The following is a 26,179-nucleotide window of genomic DNA, read 5'->3' as shown; positions in this document are numbered from 1 at the left end:
TGCATCTATTCTATGCATTTCAATATGGAGTGATTAATAGGCAGTTAGGCACCCTCACCTCAAGCAGCTGAACAGGAAGATAATATGGAAGTGGCTGCTAGATCTTGTTGCTCGATAGCTAAGGTCTGTTCTGTGTACACAGATTAATTTAAGTCTGCTAATCTTGCATATCTTTGCTGCAACACAAGCGGACAGCCCCACCTACTGGCTATTTTAATTAGTGCATGCTTTTCAATAGCAGTCACATGACTGAAAAAAAAGGTTGTTATTCTGAAACGGCGCAAATTGAACCGGCGTAAACCGAGGGCCACCTGTACAAATTTACCTGTGAAATTAAAAAAAACCTAAGATAGCTACAATATAACTATTAGTTATATTGTAGCTAGCTTAGGAGTTATTTTACAGGTAACTTTCAGCTAGATTACGAGTCTTGCGTTAGCCTTAAAAAGCAGCGTTAAGAGGTCCCAACGCTGCTTTTTAACGCCCACTGGTATTATGAGTCTAGCAGGTACAGGTGTACCGCTCACTTTTCTTCCACGACTCGAGCTTACCGCAAATCCCCTTACGTCAATTGTGTATCCTATCTTTTTAATGGGACTTGCCTAACGCCGTATTACGAGTCTTGGAAGAAGTGAGCGGTAGACCCTCTCCTGTCAAGACTCCTACCGCATTTAAAAGTCAGTAGTTAAGAGTTTTATGGGCTAACGCTGTAACATAAAACTCTTAACTAAAGTGCTAAAAAGTACACTAACACCCATAAACTACCTATTAACCCCTAAACCGAGGCCCCCCCCCAAATCGGAAACACTTAAATAAATTATTTAAACCCTAATCTGCCGACCGGACATCGCCGCCACTTCAATAAATATATTAAACCCTAAACTGCCGCACTCCCGCCTCGCAAACACTAGTTAAATTCTATTAACCCCTAATCTACCGTCCATAACATCGCCGACACCTATCTACATTTATTAACCCCTTATCTGCCGCCCCCAACGTCGCCGCTACTATATTAAATTTATTAACCCCTAAACCTAAGTCTAACCCTAAGTCTAACCCCCCCTACCTTAAATATAGTTTTATTAAAACGAAATAAAATTACTACACTTAAATAAATTAATCCTATTTAAAACTAAATACTTACCTATAAAATAAACCATAAGCTAGCTACAATATAACTAATAATTACATTGTAGCTAGCTTAGGGTTTATATTTATTTTACAGGCAACTTTGTATTTATTTTAACTAGGTACAATAGTTATTAAATAGTTATTAACTATTTAATAGCTACCTAGTTAAAATAAGTACACATTTACCTGTAAAATAAATCCTAACCTAAATTACAATTACACCTAACACTACACTATCAATTAAATTATCTAAACTAACTACAATTAACTACAATTAAATAAACTAAAGTACGAAAAACAACAAACACTAAATTACAGAAAATAAAAAAATAATTACAATTTTTTTAAACTAATTACACCTAATCTAATCCCCCTAATAAAAAAAAAAAAATAAATAATAAAATTTCCTACCCTATAGTAAATTACAAATAGGGCCTTTTGCGGGGCATTGCCCCAAAGTAATCAGCTCTTTTATCTGTAAAAAAAAAATACAATACCCCCCAACATTAAAACCCACCAGGCAGAAGTCTTCATCCGATCCGGGCAGAAGAGGTCCTCCAAGCGGCAGAAGTCTTCATCCAGGATTCGATCAGCCAATCGGAATTAAGGTAGGAAAAATCCTATTGGCTGATCCAATCAGCTAATAGGATTGAAGTTCAATCCTATTGGCTGATCCAATCAACCAATAGGATTGAGCTTGCATTTTATTGGCTGTTCCAATCAGCCAATAGAATGCGACCTCAAACCTATTGGCTGATTGCATCAGCCAATAGGATTTTTCCTACCTTAATTCCGATTGGCTGATAGAATCCTATCAGATAGATAGAAGATGCCGCCTGGATGAAGACTTCTGCCAAGATCGGATGAAGACTTCTGCCCCTCTGGAGGTCCACTTGTGCCCGGCTGGGTGAAGACGTCTCAAGGTAGGGAGATCTTCAAGGGGGTAGTGTTAGGTTTTTTTAAGGGGGGATTGGGTGGGTTTTAGAGTAGGGTTGGGTGTGTGGGTGGTGGGTTTTAATGTTGGGGGGGGTATTGTATTTTTTTTTACAGGTAAAGGAGCTGATTAGCCCCGCAAAAGGCCCTTTTAAGGGCTATTTGTAATTTAGTATAGGGTAGGGAATTTTATTATTTTGGGGGGCATTTTTATTTTATTAGGGGATTAGATTAGGTGTAATCTAATCTAGGCTTATTATTTTATATTGATGTGAGAGGAAAACAGACAAATTTCATATTCAAAAGAAATGAAAAAATAAAATTAATGAAACTTTATGTGATTTGTTAGCGCTGCAGAATCTTTTGACACTTGACATATCACTTATTATAATAATTTGTCCCTATTAATATTCAAACTTAATAGTATTATTGTATAACGCTCAATCTACACTTTATACCAAACTGCAAGCTTTAGGTCAACTTCAGGTAAACAGAGCCAGATTAAAAGCTTGCAGGGCAGGTGTAGTAAATCAGTCTGGGGACTGCAAGACTGTAACGTTCAGGTAATCAGAGCCAGATTAAAAGCTTGCAGGGCAGGTGTAGTAAATCAGTCTGGGGCCTGCAAGACTGTAACGTTCAGGTAATCAGAGCCAGATTAAAAGCTTGCAGGGCAGGTGTAGTATATCAATCTAGGGCCTGCAAGAGTGTAACGTTCAGGTAATCAGAGCAAGATTAAAAGCTTGCAGGGCAGGTGTAGTAAATCAGTCTGGGGCCTGCAAGACTGTAACAATCAGGTAAACAGAGCCAGATTAAAATCTTGCAGGGCAGGTGTAGTAAATCAGTCTGGGGCCTGCAAGACTGTAACAATCAGGTAATCAGAGCCAGATTAAAAGCTTGCAGGGCAGGTGTAGTATATCAGTCTGGGGCCTGCAAAACTGTAACGTTCAGGTAATCAGAGCCAGATTAACATCTTGCAGGGCAGGTGTAGTATATCAGTCTGGGGCCTGCAATACTGTAACAATCAGGTAATCAGAGTCAGATTAAAAGCCTGCAGGGCAGGTGCAGTAAATCAGTCTGGGGCCTGCAAGACTGTAACGTTCAGGTAATCAGAGCCAGATTAAAAGCTTGCAGGGCAGGTGTAGTATATCAGTCTGGGGCCTGCAAGACTGCAACGTTCAGGTAAACAGAGCCAGATTAAAAGCTTGCAGGGCAGGTGTAGTATATCAGTCTGGGGCCTGCAAGACTGTAACGTTCAGGTAATTAGAGCCAGATTAAAAACTTGCAGGGCAGGTGTAGTATATCAGTCTGGGGTCTGCAAGACTGTAACGTACAGGTAAACAGGGCCAGATCAGAAGCTTGCAGGGCAGGTGCAGTATATCAGTCTGGGGCCTGCAAGACTGTAACGTTCAGGTAATCAGAGCCAGATTAAAAGCTTGCAGGGCAGGTGTAGTATATCAGTCTGGGGCCTGCAAGACTGTAACGTTCAGGTAATCAGAGCCAGATTAAAAGCTTGCAGGGCAGGTGTAGTATATCAGTCTGGGGCCTGCAAGACTGTAACAATCAGGTAATCAGAGCCAGATTAAAAGCTTGCAGGGCAGGTGCAGTATATCAGTCTGGGGCCTGCAAGACTGTAATGTTCAGGTAATCAGAGCCAGATTAAAAGCTTGCAGGGCAGGTGTAGTATATCAGTCGGGGGCCTGCAAGACTGTAACGTTCAGGTAAACAGAGCCAGATTAAAAGCTTGCAGGACAGGTGTAGTAAATCAGTCTGGGGCCTGCAAGACTGTAACAATCAGGTAAACAGAGCCAGATTAAAAGCTTGCAGGACAGGTGTAGTAAATCAGTCTGGGGCCTGCAAGACTGTAACAATCAGGTAATCAGAGGCAGATTAAAAGCTTGCAGGGCAGGTGTAGTATATCAGTCTGGGGCCTGCAAGACTGTAACAATCAGGTAATCAGAGCCAGATTAAAAGCTTGCAGGGCAGGTGTAGTATATCAGTCTGGGGCCTGCAAGACTGTAACGTTCAGGTAAACAGAGCCAGATTAAAAGCTTGCAGGGCAGGTGTAGTATATCAGTCTGGGGCCTGCAAGACTGTAACGTTCAGGTAATTAGAGCCAGATTAAAAACTTGCAGGGCAGGTGTAGTATATCAGTCTGGGGTCTGCAAGACTGTAACGTACAGGTAAACAGGGCCAGATCAGAAGCTTGCAGGGCAGGTGCAGTATATCAGTCTGGGGCCTGCAAGACTGTAACGTTCAGGTAATCAGAGCCAGATTAAAAGCTTGCAGGGCAGGTGTAGTATATCAGTCTGGGGCCTGCAAGACTGTAACGTTCAGGTAATCAGAGCCAGATTAAAAGCTTGCAGGGCAGGTGTAGTATATCAGTCTGGGGCCTGCAAGACAGTAACAATCAGGTAATCAGAGCCAGATTAAAAGCTTGCAGGGCAGGTGCAGTATATCAGTCTGGGGCCTGCAAGACTGTAACGTTCAGGTAATCAGAGCCAGATTAAAAGCTTGCAGGGCAGGTGTAGTATATCAGTCGGGGGCCTGCAAGACTGTAACGTTCAGGTAAACAGAGCCAGATTAAAAGCTTGCAGGACAGGTGTAGTAAATCAGTCTGGGGCCTGCAAGACTGTAACAATCAGGTAAACAGAGCCAGATTAAAAGCTTGCAGGACAGGTGTAGTAAATCAGTCTGGGGCCTGCAAGACTGTAACAATCAGGTAAACAGAGCCAGATTAAAAGCTTGCAGGACAGGTGTAGTAAATCAGTCTGGGGCCTGCAAGACTGTAACAATCAGGTAATCAGAGGCAGATTAAAAGCTTGCAGGGCAGGTGTAGTATATCAGTCTGGGGCCTGCAAGACTGTAACAATCAGGTAATCAGAGCCAGATTAAAAGCTTGCAGGGCAGGTGTAGTATTTCAGTCTGAGGTCTGCAAGACTGTAACGTTCAGGTAAACAGAGCCAGATTAAAAGCTTGCAGGGCAGGTGTAGTAAATCAGTCTGGGGCCTGCAAGACTGTAACAATCAGGTAATTAGAGCCAGATTAAAAGCTTGCAGGGCAGGTGTAGTATATCAATCTGGGGCCTGCAAGACTGTAACGTTCAGGTAATCAGAGCCGGATTAAAAGCTTGCAGGGCAGGTGTAGTATTTCAGTCTGGGGTCTGCAAGACTGTAACGTTCAGGTAAACAGAGCCAGATTAAAAATTTGCAGGGCAGGCGTAGTAAATCAGTCTGGGGCCTGCAAGACTGTAACAATCAGGTAATCAGAGCCAGATTAAAAGCTTGCAGGGCAGGTGTAATATATCAGTCTGGGGCCTGCAAGACTGTAACGTTCAGGTAATCAGAGCCAGATTAAAAGCTTGCAGGGCAGGTGTAGTAAATCAGTCTGGGGCCTGCAAGACTGTAACGTTCAGGTAATCAGAGCCAGATTAAAAGCTTGCAGGGCAGGTGTAGTAAATCAGTCTGGGGCCTGCAAGACTGTAACGTTCAGGTAATCAGAGCCAGATTAAAAGCTTGCAGGGCAGGTGTAGTATATCAGTCTAGGGCCTTCAAGACTGTAACGTTCAGGTAATCAGAGCCAGATTAAAAGCTTGCAGGGCAGGTGTAGTAAATCAGTCTGGAGCCTGCAAGACTGTAACAATCAGGTAAACAGAGCCAGATTAAAAGCTTGCAGGGCAGGTGTAGTATATCAGTCTGGGGCCTGCAAGACTGTAACGTTCAGGTAATCAGAGCCAGATTAAAAGCTTGCAGGGCAGGTGTAGTATATCAGTCTGGGGCCTGCAAGACTGTAACAATCAGGTAAACAGTGCCAGATTAAAAGCTTGCAGGGCAGGTGCAGTATATCAGTCTGGGGCCTGCAAGACTGTAACGTTCAGGTAATCAGAGCCAGATTAAAAGATTGCAGGGCAGGTGTAGTATATCAGTCTGGGGCCTGCAAGACTGTAACGTTCAGGTAAACAGAGCCAGATTAAAAGCTTGCAGGGCAGGTGTAGTATATCAGTCTGGGGCCTGCAAGACTGTAACGTTCAGGTAATCAGAGCCAGATTAAAAGCTTGCAGGGTAGGTGTAGTAAATCAGTCTGGGGCCTGCAAGACTGTAACGTTCAGGTAATCAGAGCCAGATTAACATCTTGCAGGGCAGGTGTAGTATATCAGTCTGGGGCCTGCAAGACTGTAACAATCAGGTAATCAGAGCCAGATTAAAAGATTGCAGGGCAGGTGTAGTAAATCAGTCTGGAGCCTGCAAGACTGTAACATTCAGGTAAACAGAGCCAGATTAAAAGATTGCAGGGCAGGTGTAGTAAATCAGTCTGGGGCCTGCAAGACTGTAATAATCATGTAAACAGAGCCAGATTAAAAGCTTGCAGGGCAGGTGCAGTAAATCAGTCTGGGGCCTGCAAGACTGTAACAATCAGGTAATCAGAGCCAGATTAAAAGCTTGCAGGGCAGGTGTAGTATATCAGTCTGGGGCCTGCAAGACTGTAACGTTCAGGTAAACAGAGCCAGATTAAAAGCTTGCAGGGCAGGTGCAGTAAATCAGTCTGGGGCCTGCAAGACTGTAACAATCAGGTAATCAGAGCCAGATTAAAAGCTTGCAGGGCAGGTGTAGTATATCAGTCTGGGGTCTGCAAGGCTGTAACGTTCAGGTAATCAGAGCCAGATTAAAAACTTGAAGGGCAGGTGCAGTAAATCAGTCTGGGGCCTGCAAGACTGTAACAATCAGGTAATCAAAGCCAGATTAAAAGCTTGCAGGGCAGGTGCAGTAAATCAGTCTGGGGCCTGCAAGACTGTAACGTTCAGGTAAACAGAGCCAGATTAAAAGCTTGCAGGGCAGGTGCAGTAAATCAGTCTGGGGCCTGCAAGACTGTAACGTTCAGGTAAACAGAGCCAGATTAAAAGCTTGCAGGGCAGGTGTAGTATATCAGTCTGGGGCCTGCAAGACTGTAACAATCATGTAATTAGAGCCAGATTAAAAGCTTGCAGGGCAGGTGTAGTAAATCAGTCTGGGGCCTGCAAGACTGTAACGTTCAGGTAAACAGAGCCAGATTAAAAGCTTGCAGGGCAGGTGTAGTAAATCAGTGTGGGGCCTGCAAGACTGTAACGTTCAGGTAATCAGAGCCAGATTAAAAGCTTGCAGGGCAGGTGCAGTATATCAGTCTGGGGCCTGCAAGACTGTAACGTTCAGGTAATCAGAGCCAGATTAAAAGATTGCAGGGCAGGTGTAGTATATCAGTCTGGGGCCTGCAAGACTGTAACGTTCAGGTAATCAGAGCCAGATTAAAAGCTTGCAGGGCAGGTGTAGTATATCAGTCTAGGGCCTGCAAGACTGTAACGTTCAGGTAAACAGAGCCAGATTAAAAGCTTGCAGGGCAGGTGTAGTAAATCAGTCTGGGGCCTGCAAGACTGTAACAATCATGTAATTAGAGCCAGATTAAAAACTTGCAGGACAGGTGTAGTAAATCAGTCTGGGGCCTGCAAGACTGTAACAATCAGGTAAACAGAGCCAGATTAAAAGCTTGCAGGGCAGGTGCAGTAAATCAGTCTGGGGCCTGCAAGACTGTAACGTTCAGGTAATCAGAGCCAGATTAAAAGCTTGCAGGGCAGGTGTAGTATATCAGTCGGGGGCCTGCAAGACTGTAACGTTCAGGTAATCAGAGCCAGATTAAAAACTTGCAGGGCAGGTGTAGTAAATCAGTCTGGGGCCTGCAAGACTGTAACAATCAGGTAAACAGAGCCAGATTAAAAACTTGCAGGTCGTGTGCAGTAAATCAGTCTGGGGCCTGCAAGACTGTAACAATTAGGTAATCAGAGCCAGATTAAAAACTTGCAGGTCGTGTGCAGTAAATCAGTCTGGGGCCTGCAAGACTGTAACGTTCAGGTAATCAGAGCCAGATTAAAAACTTGCAGGACAGGTGTAGCATATCAGTCTGGGGCCTGCAAGACTGTAACGTTCAGGTAATCAGAGCCAGATTAAAAACTTGCAGGGCAGGTGTAGTAAATCAGTCTGGGGCCTGCAAGACTGTAACAATCAGGTAAACAGAGCCAGATTAAAAACTTGCAGGTCGTGTGCAGTAAATCAGTCTGGGGCCTGCAAGACTGTAACAATTAGGTAATCAGAGCCAGATTAAAAACTTGCAGGTCGTGTGCAGTAAATCAGTCTGGGGCCTGCAAGACTGTAACGTTCAGGTAATCAGAGCCAGATTAAAAGCTTGCAGGACAGGTGTAGCATATAAGTCTGGGGCCTGCAAGACTGTAACGTACAGGTAAACAGGGCCTAGCAATTAAAGATCTGGCAATATGTCAGTTATCTGGTTATTTGTCAGATATGTCAGTGATCTGGTGGTTCGTCAGTAATCTGGCGGCCTAGCAGTTAAAGATATGGCAATTTATCAGTAATCTGTTGGTCTGACAATTCAAGATCTGGTAATCTGTCAGTGATCTAGTGTTTTGTCAGTTATCTGGCGGCCTATCAGTTAGAGATCTGACAATGTCAGTGATCTGGTGGTCTGTCAAAGATCTTGCAATCTGTCATTGATCTGGTGGTCTGTCAAATAGAGATCTGGCAATCTGTCAGTGATCAGGTGATGGGTTAGAAATCTGGCAATCTGTCAGTGATCTGGTGGTCTGTCAAATAGAGATCTGGCAATCTGTCAGTGATCTGGTGGTGGGTTAGAAATCTGGCAATCTGTCAGTGATCTGGTGGTGGGTTAGAAATCTGGCAATCTGTCAGTGATCTGGTGGTGGGTTAGAAATCTGGCAATCCGTCAGTGATCTGGTGGAGGGTTAGGAATCTGGCAATCTGTCAGTGATCTGGTGGTGGGTTAGAAATCTGGCAATCTGTCAGTGATCTGGTGGTGGGTTAGAAATCTGGCAATCTAGCAGTAATCTGGTGGTCTGTCAGAGATCTGGCAATTTGTCAGTGATCTGGTGGTGGGTTAGAAATCTGGCAATCTGTCAGTGATCTGGTGGTGGGTTAGAAATCTGGCAATCTGTCAGTGATCTGGTGGAGGGTTAGAAATCTGGCAATCTGTCAGTGATCTGGTGGTGGGTTAGAAATCTGGCAATCTAGCAGTAATCTGGTGGTCTGTCAGAGATCTGGCAATCTGTCAGTGATCTGGTGGAGGGTTAGAAATCTGGCAATCTGTCAGTGATCTGGTGGTGGGTTAGAAATCTGGCAATCTGTCAGTGATCTGGTGGTGGGTTAGAAATCTGGCAATCTAGCAGTGGTCTGTCAAAGATCTGGCAATCTGTCAGTGATCTGGTGGTGGGTTAGAAATCTGGCAATCTGTCAGTGATCTGGTGGTGGGTTAGAAATCTGGCAATCTGTCAGTGATCTGGTGGTGGGTTAGAAATCTGGCAATCTGTCAGTGATTTGGTGGTGGGTTAGAGATCTGGTAATCTGTCAGTGATCTGGTGGTGGGTTAGAAATCTGGCAATCTGTCAGTGATCTGGTGGTGGGTTAGAAATCTGGCAATCTGTCAGTGATCTGGTGGTGGGTTAGAGATCTGGCAATCTGTCAGTGATCTGGTGGTGGGTTAGAAATCTGTCAATCTGTCAGTGATCTGGTGGTGGGTTAGAAATCTGGCAATCTGTCAGTGATCTGGTGGTGGGTTAGAAATCTGTCAATCTGTCAGTGATCTGGTGGTGGGTTAGAAATCTGGCAATCTGTCAGTGATCTGGTGGTGGGTTAGAGATCTGGCAATCTGTCAGTGATCTGGTGGTGGGTTAGAAATCTGTCAATCTGTCAGTGATCTGGTGGTGGGTTAGAAATCTGGCAATCTGTCAGTGATCTGGTGGTTTGTCAGATGTAAACTGTGACAAGGAGCAAGCAGTAGCAGACACATTGGAGCGGATATGAATAGTGTAATCTAATCACATTATTGTACACATTTGCACTCAGTGTTACAGGTTACATGTAATATAGTTTACTGTCTGTAATGATACTACACAGGCTATCTGCAAGTAAAGAGCAGGCAGTACCTATGTATTTACCTGCCCAGGCTATCTGCAAGTAAAGAGCAGGCAGTACCTATGTATTTACCTGCCCAGTAAGGTACAAGCAGAAATACAACTCCTTACTTTTGGTGTCCAGTCCTCCTCTGTAACCTATCCAGCTTTTCAGGGTGATGGTGTCTCCCAGCAAATTTAACAGCTTTTGGAAATTTTCACTCCCAGCTTCTAAAGAGATAGAAACACAGTGGTCATATAATACTCTATTTATATGGAATTTGTATTTATACTTTAACAGGTGGTATTTATACTATAGACAGGTAGTATTTATACTATAGACAGGTAGTATTTATATTCTACACAGGTAGTATTTATACTATAGACAGGTAGTATTTATATTCTACACAGATAGTATTTATACTATAGACAGGTAGTATTTATACTATAGACAGGTAGTATTTATATTCTACACAGATAGTATTTATACTATAGACAGGTAGGATTTATACTATAGACAGGTAGTATTTATATTCTACACAGATAGTATTTATACTATAGACAGGTAGTATTTATACTATAGACAGGTAGGATTTATTACCTAGACAGGTAGTATTTATACTCTACACAGGTAGTATTTATACTCTAGACAGGTAGTATTTATTCTCTAGACAGGTAGTATTTATTCTCTAGACAGGTAGTATTTATACTCTAGACAGGTCGTATTTATACTCTAGAAAGGTAGTATTTATACTCTAGACAGGTAGTATTTATAATCTACACAGGTAGTATTTATACTCTAGACAGGTAGTATTTATACTCTACACAGGTAGTATTTTTCATCTACACAGGTAGTATTTATTCTCTAGACAGGTAGTATTTATACTATAGACAGGTAGTATTTATACTATAGACAGGTAGTATTTATACTCTAGACAGGTAGTATTTATACTCTAGAAAGGTAGTATTTATACTCTACACAGGTAGTATTTATACACTAGACAGGTAGTATTTATACTATAGACAGGTAGTATTTATACTCTACACAGGCAGTATTTATACTCTACACAGGTAGTATTTATAATCTACACAGGTAGTATTTATACTCTACACAGGTAGGATTTATACTATAGACAGGTAGTATTTATACTCTAGAAATGTAGTATTTATACTCTAGACAGGTAGTATTTATTCTCTAGACAGGTAGTATTTATACTATAGACAGGTAGTATTTATACTCTAGACAGGTAGTATTTATACTCTAGACATTTAGTTTTTATAATCTAGACAGGTAGTATTTATACTCTAGACAGGTAGTATTTATACTCTAGACCAGTGATTTTTAACCTTTTTTTTGCCGTGGCACACTTTTTTACATTAAAAAATCCTGTGGCACACCACCATCCCAAAATTTAAAAAAAATCACACATTGTAGCCTAATACAGCATATATATATACACATACACACAAACACACACATACTGTATGTATTGTGCTGTTATGCCATGCCTCCTACAAACTACCCCCTGCACTGGGAATAAAAAACAAGCAAAGTTTAAAAAATATGTCACACTGTTGTCAGTCTGCCGTGGCACACCTGAGAATCTCTCACGGCACACTAGTGTGCCACGGCACACTGGTTGAAAAACACTGCTCTAGACACGTAGTATTTATACTCTAGGGGCCCGATCCGATATGCAGCGTCGACCGCAAAAGCCGGCGACGCCAGATTTTGCGCTAGTTTGGTATCTGTTACAGAAGCATTAGTTATTTTGTTGTGAAGAGCTTATTTCCCAGCAGCAATGCCTGAACCAGCAAGCCAGCGCCTAAGAAGGGCTCCAAGAAAACCGTAACAAGTATCATTTCATAAAGAGTTAACTCTTTTTTTTCAGCTTTTAGAAACTATTGTCTAATTACACGTTTGCTGGCCTCAGCTCTAAGTTTAGTGATAACAAATCCCATTGTCTAATCACCTCTGGAGCCAGACTGCTAATTGATAAGATGAACTTGTAAACTTGTTATCTTAAGTACTGTAATCCTATTGTGGCCTGTCATAGGACAGTGCTCTCTATCTAAATGTGTGATGGGGGATTTTGTGCTTCCCCCCTCTCCCCCTGGGAGTGCCCTGTGTGCATGTAACCTTAATAAAAAGCAGGCTGGGCATCCCAGTCCTGAGTTCTTGTTTGACCCTCAATCGCAGCGTTGACTCGTTTTTGTGGGCAGAAGGGTATCCTAGCTGTACTGCAGCTAAGGGAGATTATTCTATATTTGCGAGACTCATATAGAATACTATGGAAAGCAGCTTCTCCCCTCTTTAGCAATAGGGATCCAGGCTACTAAGCGGTCCATCTCTCAGCGAGACTAAGGGTAACCGTAACATTTGGCGGCAGCGGCGGGATTTTCCTGGATTTCCTAGGAGAGGTACAGAATGGATGGAGAGCGCTTATGAAAAATTGAAGCGTACAACCCTAAAGGATTTACTTGAAAGCAGAGGGGGGTACGCCAGCAACCGGCCGAGGAGAGAGCTGATCGCAGAATTGACCGAACTGGATCAGAGCTTCACAATGGCGGAAACACCGACCATGATTAGTGACGAAAAAACCAGGATTGTTCGGGAAAGGCTCTCATTATACGGGCCGAACCCCTCCATGGAATTGGTACAGCAGTTGATGGCGGAGGCGGACGAGGATATACGAGAGACTCGAGCCCACGAACTCAACCTAGCGAACGCACACCGCAATGCTGAAGCCCCGCAGGTAATCATCCCTGTCGAAAATGCTGGGAGGCCCAAGATACCCTATGCGGCATTTCGACCCTTCCTAGAGAGCGAGACAGGGATTGATGAATATTTGGCGGACTTCGAAAGGCAATGTGCCCTGCACCAGATTCCCAACAGAGAGTGGCCCACGATATTGTCTGGGAAACTATCCGGGCGAGCCCTGGAAGCCTTTCGTACTCTGGGTGCTGAGGAAGTGACACAGTATGAGCTAGTTAAGGAGACACTGTTGCGACGGTACGCTGTAACTCCGGACACGTATCGCCGACAGTTTCGGGGCACGGAAAAGAAGCCTAACGATACCCATATGGAATGGGCGCACCGAATGCGGAGAGCGGCAAATCACTGGCTGAGCGGAAGTAAAGCGGTGACTGGGGAGGAAATTTTACAATTGTTTCTCTTAGAACATTTTTATAATGGCATGGAACAGCAAGGGAAGGAATGGCTGCGAGACAGGCGGCCTTCTACCTTAGAAGAAGCAGCCAAATTGGCCGATGAACATTATGACTCCCGTCTTCACGAACCCATGAACTACCGAGCTCCAGCACGGGTCGAACCCAGAGAGGTTTACCGTGCACCCCCTCGTGCTGAATTCCGAGCCCCGGTGCCCACAGGGCCCGCCCGACACTCAGGACCACCCAATAACAGCTCTGAGCGTCCCAGACCGACTTGCCACCGATGCAAGCAACCAGGGCATTTCATGGCTAGCTGCCCCCTTAATACGCACCAGACACCCAGGAATTACAATTACCCCTCTGGGTCCTATCGTCCGGCCCGGGCCCTCTGTGTTAACCAAGACGCCCCTATGGAGGGATATGTGGGGCCACTTCACGAGGCAGACCCTGTATATGCTGCCTCAGATAACCGCCAGCACCATCGGCAGAGGGTATGGCTCGAGGGGCGATCTACCGAGGGATTGCGAGACACAGGGGCTACTATCACGCTGGTACAGAGTCATTTGATGCCAGAGCACAAGCGGTCCGGACAGACTGTGGCCGTTAGAGTGGCGGGGGGGGATGTGTACAAAATTCCAACAGCTAAAGTGCATCTTGATTGGGGAGCGGGAAAGGGGGCTGTGAACGTGGGCCTAATGGATAATTTACCTGCCGAAGTACTACTGGGCAACGATTTGGGCCCCATGACTTCTGCCTATGCTCCAGTATGCAACAACGAGGCGGACCCAGTGACTACACGGGCCCAAGCCCGGACGGAGCGAGAGCTCTCACCAGTGCGGGAGACACAGGTAAGACCTACCCCGACCTTGCCTGACAGGTTAGGCCCCATACCCTGGGACACCCCAGATGCTTTCGAGGCAGAGTCTAAGACTGACCCGACCTTACAAAAGTACCGGGAACGAGCAGAGACCGGAGGGGGCGGGGCAGATAACGAAACATTCTTATGGGAAAAAGGGAAACTATACCGCTGGACAGAGAAAAGGGGACAGCGTAGGCGACAGCTGGTAGTGCCCCACAAATACCGTCAAGAAATCCTCAAAATAGGCCACGACATCCCCTTAGCAGGCCACCTAGCCGTTACCCGTACCCTACACCGCATTACTCACACGTTCTTTTGGCCAGGGGTGCACGCTGACGTTAGAACTTACTGTAACACCTGCGATGTGTGTCAACGAGTAGGAAGGCGAGGCGATCACCCTAAAGCCCAGCTAGTAAATATGCCCATTGTAGAGGAACCCTTCAGCCGGGTTGCTATTGACCTAGTGGGACCACTGGCTACCCCTAGTCCCTCCGGTAAGCGATACATTCTTACCGTAGTGGACTACGCTACCAGGTACCCAGAGGCTGTCGCCCTATCCAACATACAAGCGGATACGGTAGCAAATGCACTAGTACAGGTGTTCTCCCGGGTAGGATTTCCAAAAGAAATCCTATCCGACCGAGGCACCCAATTTACGGCTGAATTGACCCAACAACTCTGGCAGGTTTGCAAAATTAAGTCCCTCCTGAGCTCCCCATACCACCCCCAGATGAACGGGCTGTGTGAGAGGTTCAATGGGACCCTCAAGCAAATGCTCAAGACGTTCACTCAGGAATACCGAGACTGGGAACGCTTCCTGCCGCACCTCCTATTTGCTTATCAGGAGGTGCCCCAGGAAATGACAGGGTTCTCTCCCTTCGAGTTGCTCTACGGAAGAAAGGTACGGGGACCCCTAAACCTGATCCGGGAGCACTGGGAGGGAGAGATGGAGGCTGACGGTGTCCCCATTGTGCCATACGTGCTGGAACTCAGGGACCGAATGGAGCAATTAGCCAAATCCGTGCGGGCTAATCTCCAGTTGGCCCAGAGAAGACAGAAAGTATGATACGATCGGGGGGCCCGAAAGAGAATCTTCACCATAGCACAAAAGGTGTTAGTACTTAAGCCGGTGAAGACAGACAAATTGCAGGCGTCCTGGCAGGGTCCCTACTAGATCGTAGAGAAAAGGGGAGACACCACTTATGTGATAGCTAGCTGCCACGACAACAATCTTAGAAAGACATTCCATGTAAACATGCTCAAGGAATATTTTGAGCGACCAGAGAACGTGACGGCCGTATGTTGTTCCCCTCAGGAAGACCCCGACAGTTTACCCATTCCAGACCTATTAGAAAAGAGCCTCCCCACAGGTATAGTGGCGCAGGTTCAGATAGGGGACCGACTTAGCCCCACTGAAAGGGAGCAGCTCAACCAACTCCTCCAGTCCAAACACCTCACCTTCTCCCCGAAGCCAGGGTACACTACTTTAACCACCCACCAGGTAGATACTCCGGGACAAGCTCCCTTGCGCCAGGCTCCGTACCGAATCCCCGAAGCAGTTAGGACAGGAATGAAAAAGGAGATCGATGAGATGCTCCAGCTCAGGGTAATTGAGCCCTCCGATAGTCCCTGGGCCTCCCCAGTTGTCTTGGTGCCCAAGAAAGATGGGACCACCCGGTTCTGCGTAGACTATCGGAGGTTCAATGAAAATACCGTGACGGACGCTTACCCTATGCCCAGGGTAGACGAGCTACTCGATCGTATAGCCAGGGGAAATTACCTGACCACTATTGACCTCTGCAAAGGTTACTGGCAGATTCCCCTGGCCCCGGAGGCTATCCCCAAGTCGGCATTCGTCACCCCATTCGGCTTATATCAGTTTAGGGTAATGCCGTTTGGGATGAAGAATGCCCCAGCTACATTCCAGCGCTTGGTGGATAGGCTCCTGGATGGCTTCCAGAGTTTTGCTTGCGCCTACCTGGACGACATAGCGATCCACAGTGAGTCCTGGGAGGACCACTTAGCTCATGTGGGAATGGTTCTGGATCAGATCCGGGCTGCTGGCCTGACTCTGAAGCCAGAAAAATGCCACTTTGGGATGGCCGAGGTACAGTACCTGGGTCACCGGGTGGGGTGTGGAAAGCAGCGACCAGAGCCGGCCAAAATAGAAGCTGTCGCCAATTGGCCCACCCCCATCACTAAGACTCAGGTCCTAGCCTTCCTGGGCACGGCAGGGTACTATAGACGGTTCGTACCAGACTACAGCACACTTGCCAAACCCCTGACTGACTTGACCAAGAAGAACTTACCTCGACAGGTCCTGTGGTCTCCCCACTGTGAAACGGCTTTCCAGGCTCTCAAAAATGCTCTAATTAACGCTCCTGTCTTGGCGGCCCCAGCCCTTAACAAACGTTTTATCGTCCATACAGATGCTTCCATGTTCGGGCTGGGAGCCGTCCTCAGCCAAGTAGGCGAAGATGGAGGGGAGCATCCAGTTGCCTACATCAGCCGGAAGCTCCTGCCCCGCGAAGTCAGCTATGCAGCGGTCGAAAAGGAGTGTTTGGCTTTGGTGTGGGCATTAAAGAAATTGACTCCCTATTTATATGGTCAGGAGTTCACTCTGGTCACCGACCATAACCCGTTGGTGTGGCTGAACCGGGTCTCTGGAGATAACGGCAGGCTATTACGTTGGAGCTTATCGTTGCAACCCTTCAATTTCACCATTACTTACAGACCTGGGAAACCGAATGGCAACGCCGACGGGTTGTCCAGACAAACCGACCTCAGCCCCGCATAACCAGCGGTCTGGACAGCCTTAGTCTGCCCCGAAAAGGGGTCAGACCGTGTCTGCCAGAGTGTTCCACAGAAAGGGAGCACTGTTACAGAAGCATTAGTTATTTTGTTGTGAAGAGCTTATTTCCCAGCAGCAATGCCTGAACCAGCAAGCCAGCGCCTAATAAGGGCTCCAAGAAAACCGTAACAAGTATCATTTCATAAAGAGTTAACTCTTTTTTTTCAGCTTTTAGAAACTATTGTCTAATTACACGTTTGCTGGCCTCAGCTCTAAGTTTAGTGATAACAAATCCCATTGTCTAATCACCTCTGGAGCCAGACTGCTAATTGATAAGATGAACTTGTAAACTTGTTATCTTAAGTACTGTAATCCTATTGTGGCCTGTCATAGGACAGTGCTCTCTATCTAAATGTGTGATGGGGGATTTTGTGCTTCCCCCCTCTCCCCCTGGGAGTGCCCTGTGTGCATGTAACCTTAATAAAAAGCAGGCTGGGCATCCCAGTCCTGAGTTCTTGTTTGACCCTCAATCGCAGCGTTGACTCGTTTTTGTGGGCAGAAGGGTATCCTAGCTGTACTGCAGCTAAGGGAGATTATTCTATATTTGCGAGACTCATATAGAATACTATGGAAAGCAGCTTCTCCCCTCTTTAGCAATAGGGATCCAGGCTACTAAGCGGTCCATCTCTCAGCGAGACTAAGGGTAACCGTAACAGTATCCTATATACGGCGTAACATAGAAGTTACACTCGTATATTTCTGCCTTCGCCCGTAGTTTTTCCCCCCATAGACTGACATACAAAACACGCGCAGTTTGGTATCCAATATACAGCGTAAGGACTTACGTGGCGAAAATTGAGAAATCTTACTCCATTTTCACCTCGCCACAAAATGCAGGCGTAGCAAGCCTTACGCTGAGTATTGGAGCACCATAACTCCCTAAAATGCCTGCAAAATAAAACCTAACACCTAACGCATGCGCAATGTCTATCTACCTGTCAACCGCAATCCCCCACCGCAATACCTAATAAAGTGTTTAACCCCTAAACCGCCGCTCCCGAACCCCGCCGCCACCTATATTAAATGTATTACCCCCTAATCTGACCCCCCTACACCGCCGCCACCTATATTAAATATATTAACCCCTAATCTGATCCCCCTACACCGCCACCACCTATATTAAATATATTAACCCCTAATCTGATCCCCCTACACAGCCGCCACCTATATTAAATATATTAACCCCTAATCTTATCCCCCTACACCGCCGCCACCTATATTAAATATATTAACCCCTAATCTGATCCCCCCTACACCGCTGCCACCTATATTAAATATATTAACCCCTAATCTGATCCCCCTACACCGCCGCCACCTATATTAAATATATTAACCCCTAATCCAGTGCTTTCCAAACTGTGTGTCGGGACACACTAGTGTATCGGCAGCAGTGTGTAGGTGTGTCCCTGCTTCAGCACAAATTGTTTTTTTAATTTTTTTTTGGTTTCCTACTTTCCGCCTGCCTGCTACGCATATCACATGGTTGACACGTGATTGATACCTAGGGGGACACAGATCATCTTAACCTATTGGCGCAGCTCAGTGGGAACTGAAACTATTCCCATTGGCGGCACATTGGCTCCTGACTGCACATGTAGTCTCCTTAATTGGCTCGTGACTGCATGTGTAGTCAATGAGTGGGACAGCAGTGTGTATGCAGCGCGGGCAGTAGTCAGTCAGACTCACCGAGCTCTACATTTAATATAGGTGGCGGCGGTGTAGGGGGGTCAGATTAGGGATAATACATTTAATATAGGTGGCGGCGGTTTAGGGGTTAATACTAGGATAGGCTTATTGCGTTGTGGGGGGTTGTCGGTCTAGGGGTTAATACATTTATTGTTAGGAGTGAGAGGGGGGATTGCGGATATAGGGGTATACGTGTCGGGCTATTTTTGGGAGGCGTGTTAGACAGTTACGGCAGATTTAAAAGTTTAGTTAGTTTTTTTAGGCGCCGGCAGTTTCTAAAGTGCCGTAAGTCACTGGCGACTCCAGAAATTTGTACTTACGCTTATTTCTGGACATCGCAAGTTTGTCCGACTTACGGCACTTTAGCAACTGCCGGCGGGGTATATTGGATACCCCGATGTGCGAGGTGAAACTATGGGCGGCGCGGGTTCCCTCGCTTGCGCCGAAAAGTACGCCGTATATCGGATTGCGCCCTAGACAGGTAGTATTTATAATCTACACAGGTAGTATTTATTCTCTAGACAGGTAGTATTTATACCATAGACAGGTAGTATTTATACTCTAGACAGGTAGTATTTATACTCTAGACAGGTAGTATTTATAATCTACACAGGTAGTATTTATACTATAGACAGGTAGTATTTATACTCTAGACAGGTAGTATTTATACTCTACACAGGTAGTATTTATACTATAGACAGGTAGTATTTATACTCTAGACAGGTAGTATTTATACTCTAGAAAGGTAGTATTTATACTCTACACAGGTAGTATTTATACTCTACACAGGTAGTATTTATACACTAGACAGGTAGTATTTATACTATAGACAGGTAGTATTTATACTCTACACAGGCAGTATTTATACTCTACACAGGTAGTATTTATACTCTACACAGGTAGTATTTATACTCAAGACAGGTAGTATTTATACTCTACACAGGTGGTATTTATACTCTATACAGGTAGTATTTATACTCTAGACAGGTAGTATTTATACTCTACACAGGTAGTATTTATACACTAGACGGGTAGTATTTATACTATAGACAGGTAGTATTTATAGTCTAGACAGGTCGTTTTTATACTCTAGACAGGTAGTATTTACACTATAGACAGGTAGTATTTATGCTATAGACAAATAGTATTTATACTATAGGCAGAGAGTATTTATACTCTAGACAGGTAGTATTTATACTATATACAGATAGTATTTATTATCTAGACATGTAGTATTTATATTGAGGGTATCTATACTCTAGACAGGTAGTATTTATACTCTAGACAGGTAGTATTTATACTCTAGACAGGAAGTAGTATTTTTTATACTCTAGACCGGTAGTATTTATACTCTACACAGGTAGTTTTTATACTCTAGACAGGTGGAACCCTAAATACCACCTGTCTACAGACTAAATACTACCTGTCTAAAGTACAAATACTACCTCTCTAGAATATAAATAGTAACCCTCTAGAGTATAAATACTACCTCTCTAGAGTATAAATAGTAACCCTCTAGAGAATAAATACTACCTGTCTAAAGTATAAATACTACCTCTCTAGAGTATAAATAGTAACCCTCTAGAGTATAAATACTACCTAAAGGGAAAAGAAAAAAACAGAGCTGCAAATAATCTTATTTATTAACCCCTAATTTATTACCTATAATATTAACCCCTAAACCGCCACATACTCACCACAAGTACCTATCCTATTAACCCCTTAACTGCCACATACCCCCACCGCAAGTACTATCCTATTAACTCCTAAACCATCACATACCCACTGCAAGTAACTATTTTATTAACCCATTCACTGCCACTTACCCCACCACAAGTACTATTCTATTAACTCTTAAACCATCATATACCCACCTCAAGTAACTATCTTATTAACCCCTAAACTGCCACATACCCACTGCAAGTAACTATCCTATTAACCCCTTAACTGCCACATACTCCACTGCAAGTACAATCCTATTAACTCCTAAACCGCCACATACCCACCGCATGTACCTATCCTATTAACTCCTAAACCACCACATACCCACCGCAAGTAACTATCCTATTAACCCCTATACCACCACATACCCACCACAAGTACCTATAATATTAACCCCTAAACCGCCACATACTCACCACAAGTACCTATCCTATTAACCCCTTAACTGCCACATACCCCCACCGCAAGTACTATCCTATTAACTCCTAAACCATCACATACCCACTGCAAGTAACTATTTTATTAACCCATTCACTGCCACATACCCCTACAGCAAGTACTATCCTATTAACACCTAAACCACCACATACCATCCGCAAGTACTATCCTAGTAACTCCTAAACTGCCATATCCCCACTGCAAGTACCTATCCTATTAACTCCTAAACCTCCACTAGCCTACCACAAGTATCTATCCTATTAACCAGTATACTGCCACATTCCCACCACAAGTGCTAAACTATTAACCCCTATACTGCCACATACCCACCACAAGTACTAAACTAAACAACCTCACATGCAACCCACTAAAACTACTCTACCTAACACATCCTATGACCCTGCAAAATGCTCAGCCCTGAGTGCTCAATAACACTCACAGCCAGCTGCACAGTCCCCAGAGACCCAGGCAATTAGCCCCAAACATGTCTAGGTGCAAAGCCCATAGGGAAAATCACTAAACATTAATACCACACACAGAGGAAGTCCAGCACTCACTTGCAAGTACACAGCTAAGATTAAAAGCAAAAACAGAAGAGTAAGTTACTGCATCTGGCCAAAAGGGTCGAGCCCAGGAACCATGTCAAGGTCTCTTCCCTCCTTGGTCCCTAGTACAGCCAAACTATCGGCTAGATTACGAGTTTTGTGGTAAGGTAAAAAAGCAGCATTAACAGGTCCTAACGCTGCTTTTTTATGCCCGCTGCTATTACTCATAACTAAAGTGCTAAAAAGTACACTAACACCAATAATTTTTAACCCCTAATCTGCCACTCTGGACATCGCCGCCACTATAATAAACATATTAACCCTTAAACCGCCGCACTCCCGCCTCGCAAACACTAGTTAAATATTATTAACCCTTAATCTGCTGCCCCCAACATCGCCGCCACCTACATTACTTACACCTACTTATTAACCCCTAATCTTCCGCTCCGGACATCGCCGCCACTTACATTATATTTATTAACCCCTAACATGCTGCCCCCAACATCGCCGCCACCTACCTACATTTATTAACCCCGAATCTGCCGTCCCCAACGTCGCTGCCACTATTCTAAATTTATTAACCCTTTAAACCTAAGTCTAACCCTAACCCTAACACCCCCTATCTTAAATATAATTTAAGTAAATCTAAATATAAATTACTATCATTCCCTAAATTATTCCTATTTAAAACTAAATACTTACCTATAAAATAAACCCTAAGCTAGCTGCAATATAACTAAAAGTTACATTGTAGCTAGCTTAGGGTTTATTTTTATTTTACAGGCAAGTTTGTATTTATTTGAACTAGGTAGAATAGTTACTAAATAGTTATTAACTATTTAATAACTACCTAGTTAAAATAAATACAAATTGACCTGTAAAATAAAACCTAACCTAAGTTACAATAACACCTAACCTAACCCTACAATTAAATAAATTCCCTACATTAAATACAATTAACTAAATTCAATAAAATTAGCTAAATTACAAAAAAACCAAAACACTAAATTACAGAAAATAAAAACCAAATTACAAGATCTTTAAACTAATTACACCTAATGTAATAGCCCTATCAAAATAAAAAAAGCCCACCCAAAATAAAAAAAACCCTAGCCTAAACTAAACTACCAATAGCCCTTAAAAGGGCCTTTTGTGGGGCATTGCCCCAAAGAAATCAGCTCTTTTACCTGTAAAAAAAAATACAAACAACCACCCAACAGTAAAACCCACCACCCACACAACCAACCCCCCAAATAAAAGCCTAACTAAAAAAACCTAAGCTCCCCATTGCCCTGAAAAGGGCATTTGGATGGGCATTGCCCTTAAAAGGGCATTTAGCTCTATTGCTGCCCAAAGCCCTAACCTAAAAATAAAACCCACCCAATACACCCTTAAAAAAATCCTAACACTAACCCCCGAAGATTCACTCACCGGAGAAGTCTTCATCCAAGCGGCAAGATGTCCTCAACGAAGCCGGCAGAAGTGGTCCTCCAGACGGGCAGAAGTGGTCCTCCAGACGAGCAGGTCTTCATCCAGACGGCATCTTCTATCTTCATCCTTCCGACGCGGAGCGGCTCCATCTTCAAGACATCCGGCGCGGAGCATCCTCTTCAATTGACGGCTTCTTCGGAATGACTGTTTCTTTAAGTGACGTCATCCAAGATGGTGTCCCTTAGATTCCGATTGGCTGATAGAATTCTATCAGCCAACTGGAATTAAGGTAGAAAAAAATCCTATTGGCTGATGCATTCAGCCAATAGGATTGAGCTGGCATTCTATTGGCTGTTCCGATTAGCCAATAGGATTGAAGTTCAATCCTATTGGCTGATTTAATCAGCCAATAGGATTTTTTCTACCTTAATTCCGATTGGCTGATAGAATTCTATCAGCCAATCGGAATCTAAGGGACGCCATCTTGGATGACGTCACTTAAAGGTACATTCATTCCGAAGAAGTCGCCGATTGAAGAGGATGCTCCGCGCCGGATTTCTTGAAGATGGAGCCGCTCCGCGCCAGAAGGATGAAGATAGAAGATGCCGTCTGGATGAAGACTTCTGTCCGTCTGGAGGACCACTTCTGCCGGCTTCATTGAGGACATCTTGCCGCTTGGATGAAGACTTCTCCCGGTAAGTGAATCTTCAGGGGTTAGTGTTAGGATTTTTTTAAGGGTGTATTGGCTGGGTTTTATTTTTAGGTTAGGGCTTTGGGCAGCAATATACCTAAATGCCCTTTTAAGGGCAATGCCCATCCAAATGCCCTTTTCAGGGCAATGGGGAGCTTAGGTTTTTTAGTTTGGCTTTTATTTGGGGGGTTGGTTGTGTGGGTGGTGGGTTTTACTCTTGGGGGGGTATTTGTATTTTTTATTTACAGATAAAAGAGCTGATTTCTTTGGGGCAATGCCCCGCAAAAAGCCCTTTTAAGGGCTATTGATAGTTTAGTTTAGGCTAGGGGGGTTTATTATTTTGGGGGGGGCTTTTTATTTTTATAGGGCTCTTAGATTAGGTGTAATTAGTTTAAATATCTTGTAATTTGTTTTTTATTTTCTGTAATTTAGTGTGATTATTTTTGTAATTTAGCTAATTGTATTTAATTTATTTAATTGTATTTAATTTAGGTAATTTATTTAATTGTAGTGTAGTGTTAGGTGTTAGTGTAACTTAGCTTAGGTTTTATTTTACAGGTAAATTTGTATTTATTTTAGCTAGGTAGTTAGTAAATAGTTAATAATTATTTAGTAACTATTCTACCTAGTTAAAATAAATACAAACTTGCCTGTAAAATAAAAATAAACCCTAAGCTAGCTACAATGTAACTATTAGTTATATTGTAGCTAGCTTAGGGTTTATTTTACAGGTAAGTATTTAGTTTTAAATAGGAATTATTTAGTTAATGATAGGAATTTTATTTAGATTTATTTAAATTATATTTAAGTTAGGGGGTTAGGGTTAGAGTTAGGTTTAGGGGTTAATAAATTTAGAATATTGGCGGTAATGTTCGGGCGGCAGATTAGGGGTTAATAAATGTAGGTAGGTTGCGGCGATGTTAGGGACAGCAGATTAGGGGTTAATAAGTGTAATTTAGGTGTCGGCAATGTTGGGGACAGCAGATTAGGGGTTAATAAATATAATGTAGGTGGCGGCGATGTCCGGAGCGGCAGATTAGGGGTTAATAAGTATAATGTAGGTGTCGATGATGTTGAGGCGGCAGATTAGGGGTTAAAAAGTGTAAGATTAGGGTGTTAGGTGTAAACATAAAATGTGTTTCCCCATAGGAATCAATGTGGCTGCGTTACTGAGATTTACGCTGCTTTTTGGCAGGTGTTAGACTTTTTCTCTGCCGGCTCTCCCCATTGATGTCTATGGGGAAATCATGCATGAGCACGTACAACCAGCTCACCGCTGACTTAAGCAGCGCTGGTATTGGAGTGCAGTATGGAGCTAAATTTTGCTCTACGCTCACTTCTTGCCTTTTAACGCTGGGTTTGTAAAAACCTGTAATACCAGCGCTGCAGGTAAGTGAGCCGTGAGAGAAAACTGCACGTTAGCACCGCAGCACTCATAACGCAAAACTCTAATAATCTAGCCGTATGCAAGCTGTCAATCAAAAAATGCAAGCTGTCAAACAGGCGACCACACAAGGGTGCACAAGCTTATGTAATTACCCTAGTACAGCAACACAATGCAAGCTGTCAATCACACAGGCAATCGCACAAGAGTGCGCAGGCTTATGTAATTTCCCTAGTACAGCCAAACAATGCAAGCTGTCAATCACACAGGCAATCACACAAGGGTGCACAGGTTTATGTAATTTCCCTAGTACAGCCACACAATGCAAGCTGTCAATCACACAGGCAATCACACAAGGGTGCACAGGTTTATGTAATTTCCCTAGTACAGCCAAACAATGCAAGCTGTCAATCACACAGGCGACAACACAAGGGGGCAAAGGTTTATGTATTCTCCCTAGTACAGCCAAACAATACAAGCTGTCAATCACACAGGTAACCACACAAGGGTGCACAGGCTTATGTAATCTCCCTAGTACAGCCAAACAATGCAATATGTCAATCACACAGGCAATCACACATGGGTGCACAGGCTTATGTATTCTCCCTAGTACAGCCAAACAATGCAAGCTGTCAATCACACAGACAATCACACAAGGGTGCACATGCTTATGTATTCTCCCTAGTACAGCCAAACAATGCAAGCTGTCAATCACACAGACAATCACACATGGGTGCACAGGCTTATGTAATCTCCCTAGTACAGCAAAACAATGCAATATGTCAATCACACAGGCAATCACACATGGGTGCACAGGCTTATGTAATCTCCCTAGGACAGCCAAACAATGCAATATGTCAATCACACAGGCAATCACACAAGGGTGCACAGGTTTATGTAATCTCCCTAGTACAGCCAAACAATGCAATATGTCAATCACACAGGCAATCACACAAGGGTGCACAGGCTTATGTAATTTCCCTAGTACAGCCAAACAATGCAAGCTGTCAATCACACAGGCAATCACACAAGGGTGCACAGGTTTATGTAATCTCCCTAGTACAGCCAAACAATGCAATATGTCAATCACACAGGCAATCACACATGGGTGCACAGGCTTATGTAATCTCCCTAGTACAGCAAAACAATGCAATATGTCAATCACACAGGCAATCACACATGGGTGCACAGGCTTATGTAATCTCCCTAGTACAGCCAAACAATGCAATATGTCAATCACACAGGCAATCATACAAGGGTGCACAGGTTTATGTAATCTCCCTAGTACAGCCAAACAATGCAAGCTGTCAATCATACAGGCGACCACACAAGGGTGCACAGGTTTATGTAATCTCCCTAGTACAGCCAAACAATGCAAGCTGTCAATCACAC

General features: G+C 44.0%; 1 protein-coding gene across 1 annotated transcript in view; it reads right to left on the bottom strand.

The window, feature by feature from the left end:
- GARNL3 (GTPase activating Rap/RanGAP domain like 3) overlaps positions 1 to 26,179 on the bottom strand; it is a gene marked incomplete at its 5' end in the record, with an annotated part of 730,206 nt that overhangs the window by 376,733 nt on the left and 327,294 nt on the right. The window contains one exon of the mRNA XM_053695928.1: positions 10,142 to 10,240. Within this exon, the coding sequence (XP_053551903.1) occupies positions 10,142 to 10,240 (99 nt within the window). The remainder of the gene's footprint in view (positions 1 to 10,141; positions 10,241 to 26,179) is intronic.

The sequence above is a fragment of the Bombina bombina genome, chromosome 12 (assembly GCF_027579735.1).
Source record: "Bombina bombina isolate aBomBom1 chromosome 12, aBomBom1.pri, whole genome shotgun sequence".
Classification (NCBI taxonomy): Eukaryota; Metazoa; Chordata; class Amphibia; order Anura; family Bombinatoridae; genus Bombina; species Bombina bombina.
The sequence above is the reverse complement of the archived record's forward strand: the minus strand, read 5'-3'. Positions and strand labels throughout refer to the sequence as shown.